Raw genomic sequence first — 14,266 nt, forward strand, 5'->3', positions numbered from 1 at the left:
TCAGGGTCAACCGCTCACTTGGCACAGTTTCATCTGGACTTGGAAAAGAAGGTTGCTGTGTATAGTGATGACGTTTCAAAATGTACATCCGCTGGCTCTGTTGAAGCTTCCGTCTGATGTTCCGTAGTCTCATTTCCATCATAAATCCACTGTGTGATGGTCCATCAAAAAAATGCTCCTGACATGAGTGATGCAGAAATAGAACTAAGTTGGAGTCAAGTATACTTGAGCAGGTTATACACACATTGCTAAGTAATTCACTTTATAATGTGCTACTGGCTTGAGGAGGGGTGGCTGCTGTCCGAGAGGGAGCAGAGGAGTTGGTGCCGTTTGCCAGGAGGCTGGAGCATGCTGCTGTCTGCCATGTTTGGGGAGAAGCAGGAAACAAGGAACCCTTTGCCGCTGCCCTCAACCAGAGGAGTGAGAGACACTCAGCTGATTGAGGACCAAGCTGCAGTGTGTCTGGGAACCGAAGCAATATTTTTTTTCCTCCTTTCTCCCCTCTCTTGTCTCTGTCTTTCCACATCCTTCCGTCTCCTTTCTCTTTGCCTCGTCTGTCCTTATCCCAGGTATGCCGTGGCCCACCATGATTAGCTCTCCCGGAGGGGGGCCATAGAGCGTGGTCTTGTGATTACCACCTTGGCTTGTGAGGGGCAATAGGAGTATGTGAAGAGTGGGGAGGGGCCAAGAGCCAGGGGAACAGAGTGAAGCTGATGGAGTAAATGATAATGAGCAACACCTGCACCACTCACCGGTCTCGAGTCCCAAAGAGGAGCTCCGGAAGGAGAAGTGACTAGAGTGTAGGATGAGAGAGGACCATGCCTAGACTATTTATGTTGTTGTTTTGTTGTTTTATGCGTCAGTTGTCTGTGAGGTTCTGCCGTTTTTACTTTTGTTTTGTGTTTGTTTATGAATATATCTGTTCTGAGACAGTCTGACGGGATTATACAGCCTACAAAGAGCGCTCCCTCTATAATCACTAAAAGCTGTTGTTCGTCACGATCGCACAACATTCTATTAATCAATGAAGCTGTCTGCACTGCACAAGTGAATATCTTATTTACATCATATCTACACATTGTTAATGAGAGGATTTCGCAAGCTTGCAAAAACTCAGCACTTGACAAAAAAACTCAGCATTTGAGAGGTGAGTGAAAATTTGACACTCTCCAGAACACCCCAAATACACACTGGAGCATTTGCCAAATATATTTCACCAATATCAGATGGGGCCCCCCTCATTCCCCTAAGCGGCCACTTGCATATTTTGCATGCCTCTCTTGTTTAACACACCTGATTCAAATGACCAGCTTATTAAAAGAAAGCTCCATGAATAAACTATTCCTACAATATGGTTCATGGTCCCTCATAGTGTTCACGTGCCCTCTACTCCCTGAGCACAGGAAATCGGTTAAAGTTTACTTCACTTAAGAACAGGGATTTTCGCTACCACTGCCCTGCAGCGACTTCACACACACAAAGCTCACTACAGACGGGTGAAGGGTTATTTAACCATAATTATGAGATTTGCATAGTCACATCTCTCTCACTTTAATGCCCTTTGGATGGAACATTTAACGCTCCTTTCGAATCATGGAGGAATATCCTGTGATGTCCACTTCGCAGGACACTTACAGTCAAATGGAACAAACCTCTGAAGCAGTAAAAGAAACATATTACAAAATGTGCAGAACAGGGGGTCGTGAAGACCAGGATTAAAAACTTCTGATCTAGATTGAAACTCATGAACAGGTTTACCTTAACGTAGCTTAATAAGGTGTTTTAGAAACATGGATTTTGCAATGAAACAGTCAGTCATTACTGAGATGGAGAAAGGAAACTTTTATTAAAACCCATAATAACCTGAACCATCAATTCAGAGACTACTGAGTGGAGTGCAGAGCAAGGAACAGAGGGAGACGAGGAGTACATCAATCCATAGAATTTTAATGACTACAGGGAACAAGGAAAACTCACGTAGCACATGTAGACTTGAACAATACCGGACACTAGAATGAACACAGGGAGAACTATTTATACAGGACAGGGTGATGGGAAGACTAGACACACCTGGGATCAATGGAAACACATAGAAAACACCTGGGATTAAATCAATGCCGTGAGAGACAGAAACTGGGTAACAGGGAGCAAAACAAACAAAACATGGAACAGAATCTAACAAACATATTTAGACCCTTTTTAGACTAGAATTTATAGTTAATATTGAGATGAAATATATATATATATATATATATATATATATATATATATATATATATATATATTATAGTATATATATAAATAGATATTATTCATTCAATAAAAAATGTCTCATCAACTGTGAGCTGTCTCACTGGATGTTATTATCAGATAGTGTTTACATGAAATCAGGAAAAACCCAGTGTATGTATATTCAGCATTGTCTAACTACCTTGGGAACGATCAATAATGGAGACCCATTCACACTGGCTATATGCATCTGGCCATTCAATAAAGTCAACACTGTGCTTAAGTTACATAGCTTGATGTAGGCAATTGTGTGAAAAAAAGAAGAAAAAAAGTAGTTTGAACCAGTTGGGATGGAACATTCACTAAGCCTATTTAACAATTGTTAATGTAGACTCACAATGAGTACATTTGATAGGCAAGCTTTGTGATCCAACTCTCATGATGTCAGGAGTGTTTAAAAGAAAATGATCCCCCCCTTTTACTTTGCAAACCATTATAAATACTAAAGTTGGTCACATAATCTGAAATTGCCAGCCAAGAACATCCAAAGGTAAACTACTGAATTCCTTTTTAAATCCATCCTATAAATCATAGCATATTTTTTTTAATTATATAAAATTTTAAAGAATGTTTGTTGTTATTACACTTTAAAACGTATTCATCTACTAGATGCTGTTATACAAAGCTACCTACAAATGAGGAATTATATAAAAAGTATTTTGCACTATGTTTATAAACATAATAAGCATTAATATGCTCAGAACAGAGGTATTATTATTATTACATTACACTATATAAGTACATATTGTTTCTTAACAGCTATGTTTCCATTGATTCTACTATCTGGTAAGCCGATCATTTTCAATATATATATATATTTATTGTTACCTAAGTTCCAGTCTATATAAATGCATGATTTGGTTTTTGTTGGGCTGGTAAAAGTATTTATTTCTATTGTCTAAATTTATTATGTTCTTATGATCATATTAAAGACTACAAATGCCTCTTAAACAGGTTTTATTACCTGCGCCTTGAGTGTCCCTCATCATTATGTCTTTGTGAATGAATCCAGGACTTGGGCAGAAGCTCAGAGATACTGTAGAGATAAATACACTGATCTGGCCACCATTGAAAATGAACAACAGACAGTCCAGTTGCTTGACACAGTGAATGATGATTCCATTGATTTGGCCTGGATTGGATTCTATGATGATCTGAACAGTTGGAAATGGACACTAGAGGATAGTGATTTCTTCAAGGTGGGAGAGAAAGACTTTAGGAACTGGTATAACCCAGGACCAGACAATTATGGAGGACAAAGTATGTGTATGATTATGTACAGTGGTACATGGTATACGACATACTGTTTCGAACTATCATCCTTTTATCTGCTATGATGGTAAGCAGTTTCATTAATAATATAGGACACTGAAAAACAATTAATTATATTTAATTACAAGTATCCTGAACAATCAACTCACTAAATAATCAACACTTTGATCACTAAAATTCAAAACTGAATTTAAATGTTTCAGGAAGACAGAATGGCAGTGCTAGTTATGTGTTTGTCTACCAGGACAAAAACTGGACTGAAGCACAGAGATACTGCAGAGAACATCACACAGACCTCGTCAGTATCAGGAATGAGACTGAAAACTTCAAACTTCAATCATTATTTTCATATTATAACTCTTTTTGGATCGGACTGTACAGAACCAGATCTTGGTCAGATCAGAGCAACTCATCATTCAGTAACTGGAGAATAGGACAGCCAGATAATGCTGGAAACAGTGAATACTGCACTGCAGTGTCATTTAGTGACTCTGGGAACTGGACAGATGAAAACTGCAACACCGCATTACCTTTCTTTTGCTACAGTGGTAAGTAGATGTCTGTCTTAATGGCCAATATTATTAAATAACACTAATACTGGCCACTTTATCCACAGTGCCATTTTTGGTATCTTCTCATCAATATCACTTTGTGTCGGAGAAGTCAGTCTTAGGGTGCGTTCACACTAGTAGTTTGGTTCTCTTGATTTGTTTGACCCAGACCAAAAAAAAAAATAGAAAAACAATACATTTGATCCTGGTCTGTTTAGTGTTCACACTGACATTTTTTAACACTGAACCTAAAGATTTTACCTCCTTGTTGCTCCACGTTTGCCCTCTGCTCATTTTGATTTGGATACATTTTGAATATCGCATCCTGTTTTTTAGTTAGTTTAGAAGTATTTGGTGCATATTGTGTTAATATTTAATTCGATGGTTTGGTTTGGAAACGAACCGAGACCCATCTTTTAGCAGTCTTGGTCCACTTATTTGGTGCACACCAGGGTTCAGATGGCAGCATTCACATTCATTTAAATGAACAGCACTAAAAGAAAAAATCACACCAGAGTTCATTTTAATCAAACCAAACATAACAAGTGTGAAAGCACCCTTATTGACCAATATTGTCTAAAAAAAAACTAATGTTAAAATTTGACACTTTGTCCTTAGTTGTATCTTTGATATCTTCCCGCCAATATCACTTTCTGTCTGAGAATAAGACCTGGACTGAAGCTCAGAGATACTGCAGACAGAATTACACTGATCTGGCCACCATTGAGAACATGGAGGAAATGAACAGACTTATTAACACAGTTAATGGGAGTTACAATGGTTCAGCCTGGATTGGACTGTATGATGATGTGAACAGCTCGAGATGGTCACTGGAAGACAATGATTTTATCAGGAAGGAGAGAGAGATTTTCAGAAACTGGTATCGTGAACCAGACAACTATGGTGGAAAACAATTGTGTGTTTACATGGATTATGCTGGGAACTGGTTTGATATATCATGTGACAACACGCTGCCATTCATTTGCTATGATGGTAAAGACATTTAGTTTGTGAGATGTGTTACTCATATTCCATTGTCTGTTTCTTTATATATATTTAAATATATTTATCATATTTATATTACAGGTAGAGTGAATGCCATTCAGAGTTTTATCAGAATTAATAATGGGACAAACTGGGCAGAGGCTCATAGATACTGCAGAGATCATTACACAGATCTTGTTAATGTGAGAAATCAGACTGAGAACCAGAGGATCCTTGAGACAGCAGGTGGAGGAGTCTGGATAGGACTGTACAGAAACAGGATTTGGTCTGACCGTCAGATTACCAAATATGAAGACTGGAGACCAGCCATTCCATATTCACCACAACAACCAGATAATGGTTATGGCCAGTGGAATATTCCACATTGTACTGCTGTATTATTCAACCAATCAGGCCGATGGATTGATGAGGTCTGCTTATTCAGCATGCCTTTCATTTGCTACAACAGTGAGTTAATTTATACTATTTTGTGTTTTTCAATTTGAGTTTTAGACCTCATTTGGTCGTTTTACCTAGATCATTGTAAGACTGGGTAAATGGAATCCTGGGTTATGTTGTTTAATGTTTCACAGACACTGCTCATAATTTACATGGGGTTAAACTATTAATCCTGGGTATCCATGAATGGACGTTTCACATCCCTGAACTGGGTTAATGTGCTTATTCACATATCCATGCTGTCAGTGTCATTGACTGGATGAACACAGACCACCACCAGGGGCGTGTCTACATGGGAGCCGGGGGTGGCACCGGAGATCACTGAAATCAGGTTGGCCACCCCAGGTGGCTCTGCACTCGTTCAGATATTGCGTGTGCACACTCAAACTTTGTCCTTGCATCATTGAAGACAAGAAGAGCTTTTTTAATTCATGTGACGAGTAGGCTTATCTATCTAAATGGAAGCAAGCTGATTATAGTCAGCCTTCTCTAGTCATTTATTTTATTCATTTATTTGACTTAAGTGCTGTGTGTGTGGCTGAAAAAGCAAAACCTACACAATCATAACTCATTATACACCACAAACTCACAAAGTTCAGTTATAACTAATGAAACTCTTATTTACATCAAACTAATGAAACTCTTATTTACATCATGACCAATGAATCTCTCTACACTGCGTGATCAATTTATTATTTACATCATATACACTCCATATGTTATAATGAGAGGTTTCGATTGTATAACCCAGTACAGAACAAAAACTGGTGTGTGTTGTAGCCTTTGATATAAGACCAAACCAGCATGTACTGTCATGAGGATGATGAAAGTGTTTTCATTTGAGTAAAACCTTTAAGTGTTTTTCTTCACTGAATATGTACAATTTCTCATGCGGTAACATCTAATTTATTTGATTTTATTCAACCCAAAAATATTAACCTAATTAACCTGTACATTAGGTTACAGTGATAAAATGAAATTTAAGGGTTAGATGAGGTAGGTTATCTTAGGTAGCACCCTAAGATAATATTTGCAGGTTAGCACTTCTTAATAGTGTACCATTATCATGCTCATTTTGGTCATTTCGCGATCACACTCAGCCTGCTACCCTGCCCTTACCCTAGTGCCCCAGTCCCCCATTTAAAATGTTCTAGACCCTGCGCATGACCTGTTTACATAACGGCTCTAGCATTGTGCATCTTCATTTTATATATTGCTCACTGTACTACCAAGTCTTGATTGAATTGATTTTTTAGATCATAAAGGTAAGAATGAGAACAGCCTCTACCTCAGTCCAGTTGATGTGTTTCATGTCACCAATTGATATTTTTCCCCTCAAACACTGAAACTTCTGTGTACACAAGATGCTGTGCTTCTGTGACTGTCCAAAGCATTCAAATATAAGCATTTGAATATATGAAATTAAATTTAATTTTGGTTTTAAAAGTGAGCCCTACATTGACCCCTTATAGTGATTTTCATTTTTAATTTATAGGAATCTGCTCCAAATCTTCATGCACCCGTCAGTATCACTTGGTGTTTGAGTCTAAAACCTGGACTGAAGCTCAGAGATACTGCAGACAGAATTACATTGATCTGGCTACCATTGAGAACATGGAGGAAATGAAGAGGCTCATTAAAACAGTACGTAGGACTTTCTATGGCTCAGCTTGGATTGGTTTGTATGATGATCTGAACAGCTGGAGATGGTCTCTGGATAATACAGCGTTAGAGGGAGGATTTAAAAGCTGGTTTGTTCAGCAGCAAGTGAACTCAGGTGGACAGAGTCTGTGTGTTTACATGTCATATCATAAGGGAAGATGGGATGAAAACTTTTGCATGCAAACACTTCCCTTTGTTTGCTATGATGGTGAGAACAGCTGTTGACTTTCAAACAATTAATTACAAAAACGTTTTTAAGATTCCACAATGTATAACATATTTAAATTGTTTCCCCACAGGAAGAACAAATGCTACTGGACATTATGTGGTTATTTACCATAACAAAACCTGGACTGAGGCTCAGAGTTACTGCAGAGAACATCACACAGACCTCATCAGTATCAGGAATGAGACTGAAAACTACAGGGTTCAGTCATTAATTTCATCTAATTCAGGTTTTTGGATTGGACTGTACCGAACCAGATCTTGGTCAGATCAGAGCAATTCTTCATTTAGTAACTGGAGAACAGGACAACCAGATAATGCTGGAAACAGTGAATACTGCACTGCAGTGTCATTTAGTGACTCTGGGAGCTGGACAGATGAAAACTGCAACACTGCATTACCTTTCATTTGCTACAGCGGTGAGTAGATCCTAAATCCTGAAAGAGTTTGGCTTCAGATACTCACTCTCAGCTATTTATATATTGTATATAAACAGTATATGAATGTTTATTAGACTAAACTATCAATAGCAGTGCTGTGCAATAAACACTACACACAACAATGTTGGTAATATAGTTCCAAATGTAATTACCTTTTTGTGGGTAAAAATAAATAAATAAAAAAAATAAATAAATTTTGTTTTGCTTGAATTAAAAACCATTTACCATGTGTTCATATTCTAACTGTGTTGTTTACAAACTGTTCATCCATTACTCCCAGATCAGAAATCTTTAAGATGCAAGATTAGCACATAAATGTACATTTTTATATTTCCATTTTTTTTTGTCCATTCACAGCATTAGCATCGTCTCGTCAGTATCACTTTGTGAATGAGTCTAAGACCTGGACTGAAGCTCAGAGATACTGCAGACAGAATAACACTGATCTGGCCACCATTGAGAACATGGAGGAAATGAACAGACTGATTAACACAGTTAATGGGAGTTACAATGGTTCAGCCTGGATTGGACTGTATGATGATGTGAACAGCTGGAGATGGTCACTGGAAGACAATGATTTCTATCAGGAAGGAGAGAGAGATTTCAGGAACTGGTATCATGAACCGGACAACAGCTGGGGGAATAATCTGTGTGTATACATGAATTATTATGGAAACTGGTTTGATGCACCCTGTGACATAGATGTGAATACATTTGTTTGCTACGATGGTAAGACATTTGAATTTACATTCTAATCCTTGTTTTATCAATCCCTCCCATCAGTGACTATTATATCAGATTTGTTTGATTTGATGCTAAGACATCAGCTACACAAAACTCTCCTTTTTATATGTAATGTGTCAAAGCTTTTAAAATTCTTAAAAGTAAAAACTTACAATCCTGAAAGTGTTTGGTCAATGTAAGAGACAATTGAAATGTCCATGCTCATATTGTGTACACACGTAATGTATTGTATTGAACTACTATGAATCAAGAATTGCGGCTCTAAGGAATTTTTTTGACTAAATCATTAGTAGGATTTTTGCACCATAGGAGGAAACAAAGTCTATGACCTAGAATTAATCAGATACTATTCTCTGCTGAGCAGAAGCTGATGAAAAACTAATTAAAATTACAACCTACAAACCCCATAAATAATAGGTAATGAAATTTTTTTCTGACAGTTCTTTAGGTAAAGAAAACTCCTCTCAGAATTATGTTTGGATATATGAGTACAGGACCTGGACTGAAGCTCAGAGCTACTGCAGAGAGAAATACACAGACCTGGCCAGTATGAGGAATGAAACAGAGCGTCAACAGATACTGAATGTTACACTTTATCGTAATTATGTATGGATCGGTCTGTACAGAAACAGACTGTGGTCAGATCAGAGCAACTCTTCCTTCACATATTGGCTTCCGTGGACTGAAGAAGTTGCTGCACAACCAGATAATGGTATAAGTCTCCCAGGACAGTTGGGATCTCAACACTGCACAGCTGTGTCTTTACAATACTTTGGCCAGTGGACAGATGAGAGCTGCTTTGCCAGTTTGCCTTTCTTCTGTTACAGTGGTGAGCAAATATACCTTCTGTAATGAAATAAATAAATACAGTGTTACACACAAAGCCTGCAAATAGTAAAATAAACAATATATTAATTTAATTTAATTTAATTTAATTTAATTTAATTTAATTTAATTTAATTTAATTTAATTTAATTTAATTTAATTTAATTGGGTCAATAACTTGAATGCTCTGTCTTCTTTTCACTTTCTGGTGGACATGATGATCATCAAACTGACCCACTATTTCAGATAAGTATGGTAGGTTTGTGTAGATATCGTGATCTTTTCTGTTATGTTAATTCTAATTACAAAATTCCAAGTACTGATCAGTTTTTTTTTGTTGTTGTTGTTGTTGTTGTTGTTGTTTTACTGATCAGTGATGGGACTGAGAGTGAAACTTACAAGTGTAGAATATTTATCACAGTCTCAGATTGAAGAGCTTGTGATTATACAGGTAAAGAAAATGTCATAATGTGAAACAGTCATAAATGTAAATAATGAATACCACTCAGGAATATCTCACAAACAGAAAAATCATGTTTCAGCTCCAGGAAGAATTTATCAGACAAGGACTTCCCAGCAACTTCACCATGCATTTGAGAAACTATCGTAAAACCAGTCCATGAGAAATGATGACAGCATTCCTGCAAACAAGGAAAATTGTTTTAATGTTTTATCAAACTATCACAGTACTGTACTTCACTGTTTGAGAGTTTTGCAATACTATGATAAATCTGATCTTCTGATCTGAATCTGATCATAAGTTATAGATTTTTATTAAATATAAACTGATCTTGGAACAATCCAATTTTATTCTTTGCAATGATTTGTTGTACATAATCTAATGAACAATGTTTAAAACAAGTTGTTTTGTTTTTCTAATTATTGTATGTTTGTTATTGTTTGTTTAATACATATTTGCCTTGTCTGCATGTTTACAAACAGCAATTAATACATTTTCCCTTAATTGGCTGCATGAGAACATTTTCCCTTAATTTAAATTTAAATTAATTTAAATGAAAGAAAAAAAAAAGTTTAAATAACCATTTATCTTTTTTTTTTTTTTAAGTATGTTACATAAAAAAGTAAGATACTTTTACTGGTAAACAATAGACAGTCTAAGAAACATAGCATTCTAGCTTCTGCATTATTCCTGACAACTTATAAAAACTGTTCCCTTTCAGTCGGTCACGTTCGACGTTACGAATGGGATCTCGCCCGAGAGCCCAATCACCTTCGAGTGGTACAAAACGAGCCAATGGTACGCAAAGTACCTTGGTCTGCGGGATTTGCATCGCGAGCTCCGCCCCGCAAAGCGGGTATATAAGGAGCAACGCGAGCAACTCGCATTCAAGCTTTCGCTTCGGAGCCGAGCACATCGCTTGTTGCTGTCACCGGAGTGTTACAAGAGCTGGTGTTGGTGTGACGGCACGATTCAGCGGTTCGTCTGGGTTTCCTGCGACAGCTCCCGCGTTCCCCTGAGTGCTTCAACACCTCTGAAAGAGCAAGATTCTTTCACAAAAAGAGATACGGGCCGATTTGCGTCTTTTTAAAGATGTCATTTCGCCCGTGCGTTTCTGGGTGCGGTCGATACATCGCTCCTCGTGACGGTCACGATCGCTGTGTCACGTGTCTGGGCTTTCAGCACGCTGAGAATGCGTTCGTGGATGGCTCATGTTCTCATTGCGGGGACATGACCATCTCGGCGTTGAGATCGAGACTCGATTACCTTAAAAGGTATAGAGTCCCCTCTGCCACACCCCGTTCTAGCTCTTCTCGTAAGAGGGCTACTTCGGCTGGTGGCCAGGGTGATCTGAGGGTTACGGTGTGGGCTTCCCCGACGAGCCAACCTCCTCGGACCACACCCCCCTCACATACGCCGCAGCCGGTTGAGTTTCCGGATGAGTTTGCTGGACCCTCTCAGGCTCCTGACATCTCATTCGGGGCTCGCGAAGAGGACCGTATGTCGATCGCCGCATCACAAGGCGGGCTTGAGTCCTCGGGAGATGAGGGTTCGGCTGCGTTGCCTCCCTCGGGAGTGCCAGCGTTGTCCGAGTCCGATCCCGAGCTGACGGCCGTGCTTTCCCGGGCAGCGGAGAGCATCGGACTTGAGTGGAATCCTCCGCCCTGTCCCGAGCGCTCGAGACTGGATGATTGGTTCCTGGGGGCTGCTCATGCGGATCGCCAGCACCCCCCTCTGGTTCCTTTCTTCCCGGAAGTGCACCAGGAAGTAACCAGTTCGTGGAAGGCACCTTTAACTGCCCGAAACCGTTCTGGTACTTCCTCCGCCTTCACTGCCCTCGATGGTGGGGCGGCCAAGGGGTATGCTGGGATTCCCCCGGTGGAGCGTTCTGTTGCGATGCAACTGTGTCCACAGAGCGCCTCCGCTTGGCGTGGTGGTCCCAAGCTGCCCTCCAAGGCCTGTAAGTTCTCATCCACTCTTGTGGCCAAGGCTTACAGAGCTGCGGGCCAGGCCGCCTCTGCCTTGCATGCCATGGCCTCACTTCAGGTCTATCAGGCCAAGCTGCTCCGGCAGCTGCACGAGGGCAGTGCTGACCCAGGGGTTTTGCAGGAGGCGTGCACTGCTACCGACCTCGCTCTCTCCGGGCGACGAAGGTCACTGCGCGCTCCTTGGGTCAGGTGATGTCCACTTTGGTGGTCCAGGAGCGCGCCACCTATGGCTGAACCTGGCAGATATGAGGGAGTCTGATCGGGCTCAGCTCCTCAACTCCCCGGTCTCCCAGGATGGCCTCTTCGGCGACTCGGTAGAGAGCTTTGCCCAGCAGTTCTCTGCCACCCAGAAGCAGTCTGAGGCCATCAGACACATCCTGCCCCGGCGGCCCACTGCTGCTTTCACCCCGCCGCCGGCGCAGCCGCCGCAGCCTGCTCGTCGCCGAGGGCGCCCCCCTGTGGCCTCCTCCACTCCCGCTCGGCCACAGCAGCAGCCTTCACCCCGGCCGCAGCGAGGAGATGGCCGCAGAAGGGCGGCGCAACCCGTCTCCTGCCAAACGCCAGGCCAAGCGGCGTTCCTGAGACGGGCGACCCGGAGTTGGAGACGTCAGCTCGTCAGGAGATGGTAGCAGGACCACTCCTTCCCCCGGAGGAGGGCCGGGGGAGAATCCTTTGTTCTCATTTTTCATTTTGTTCCGCCACTGGCCCTGCGGCCGGTGGTACCCAAACCTTCACTAAAGGAGCTGTTTCCTCTACCTCCGGGTCCCAAGAGGCCACGAACGACAGTTGGCGACGTGCTTCCTCGCCGCTCTCGTTCTCCTCTCCCCTTGCCAGTTTCCATGCAAAGCCGGCTCGAGAACGCTCCGCCTTCTCATGCCCTCTTTGCTGCTTGGAGTCAGACGAGTGCCCGCACTCCGCCCCCGCTGAGGGGACGCTATGCCTCCCATGCTGGGGCTGTCTGCTCCACCACGCTGCCCCACCGTGGGTACACCTGTAGTCCCCTTGACCCCGCTGGTTCGGTTTCTGGGAGCCTGGCTAGAGCTCCCCAGGCCTTCCCGCTGGCTCATCCGGACGCTCAGGCTCGGCTACGCGATTCAGTTCGCCCGGCGTCCCCCCAGGTTTCGGGGGGTCCGCGCGACGATGGTGGGCAAGGATGCCCCTGTCATGCGCGCGGAGGTCGCGACCCTGCTGGCAAAGGGCGCGATAGAGCCAGTCCCTCCAGCCGACATGAAGTCCGGCTTTTACAGCCCTTACTTCATAGTACCCAAGAAGACAGGTGGGTTACGACCAATCCTGGACTTGCGTGTTTTGAACCGAGCTCTGCACAGACTCCCGTTCAAGATGCTAACGCCCAAGCGCATTTTCGAATGCATTCGTCCGATGGATTGGTTTTGCAGCGATCGACCTGAAGGACGCGTACTTTCATGTCTCCATTCTTCCTCGACACAGACCGTTTTTCTTCGGTTTGCTTTCGAGGGGCAGGCATATCAGTACAAGGTTCTCCCATTCGGGTTGGCCCTGTCTCCCCGCGTCTTTACGAAGGTCGCGGAGGGAGCCCTGGCTCCTCTCAGGGAACAAGGTGTCCGTATCCTCAACTACCTCGACGACTGGCTGATCCTAGCTCACTCTCGAGAACGGTTGTGCGAGCACAGGGATCTGGTGCTCAGACACCTTGCCCGACTGGGTCTTCAGGTCAACTGGGAAAAGAGCAAGCTCTCCCCTGTGCAGAGGATCTCTTTTCTCGGTATGGAAATAGACTCGGTCGCCATGTTCGCGCAGCTTACAGACGAGCGCACGCAGTCACTGCTGAATTGCCTGAGACAATTCGAGGGCAAGAGAGCGGTTCCACTGAAACTGTTTCAGAGGCTCCTGGGGCATATGGCGTCCGCGGCGGCAGTCATACCGCTCGGGTTACTCCATATGAGACCGCTTCAGCACTGGCTTCACGACCGAGTCCCGAGATGGGCATGGCAACGGGGCACGCTCCGAGTGACCATCACTCCGGCCTGCCGCCGAAACTTCACCCCGTGGTTGGACCCCTTGTTTCTACGGGCCGGCGTGCCCCCTACAACCGGTGTCCAGACATGTTGTTGTGTCAACAGATGCCTCTGCCACGGGCTGGGGTGCCATGTGCAACGGGCATGCTGCATCGGGCTCCTGGACAGGACCCCGACTTCAGTGGCATGTCAATTGCCTCGAGTTGCTAGCAGAACCCATTTCCCCACACCTCCTCATGGCCCTGCTGAAGGACAAGCACGTTCTGGTCCGTACGGACAACACTGCGACCGTAGCATACATCAACCGTCAGGGTGGTCTACGCTCCCGCCGCATGTCGCAACTCGCTCGCCATCTCCTCTTGTGGAGTCA

At 42.8% G+C, this 14,266-nt stretch overlaps 1 protein-coding gene across 1 annotated transcript; it reads left to right on the plus strand.

Moving 5' to 3' along the window:
- The first annotated feature begins 3,050 nt into the window (after nucleotides 1–3,050).
- Nucleotides 3,051–10,221, plus strand: LOC109108449 (macrophage mannose receptor 1-like). Its single transcript, XM_042778835.1, is given in 13 exon segments — nucleotides 3,051–3,075; nucleotides 3,244–3,610; nucleotides 3,612–3,628; nucleotides 3,765–4,109; nucleotides 4,731–5,105; nucleotides 5,199–5,564; nucleotides 7,051–7,425; nucleotides 7,517–7,861; nucleotides 8,240–8,611; nucleotides 9,075–9,455; nucleotides 9,698–9,706; nucleotides 9,826–9,902; nucleotides 9,994–10,221. Coding segments are annotated over 13 exon segments (3,135 nt in total). The 3' UTR covers nucleotides 10,075–10,221.
- The last annotated feature ends 4,045 nt before the right edge of the window (nucleotides 10,222–14,266 follow it).

The sequence above is a fragment of the Cyprinus carpio genome, chromosome A21 (genome assembly GCF_018340385.1).
Source record: "Cyprinus carpio isolate SPL01 chromosome A21, ASM1834038v1, whole genome shotgun sequence".
Taxonomy (NCBI): domain Eukaryota; kingdom Metazoa; phylum Chordata; class Actinopteri; order Cypriniformes; family Cyprinidae; genus Cyprinus; species Cyprinus carpio.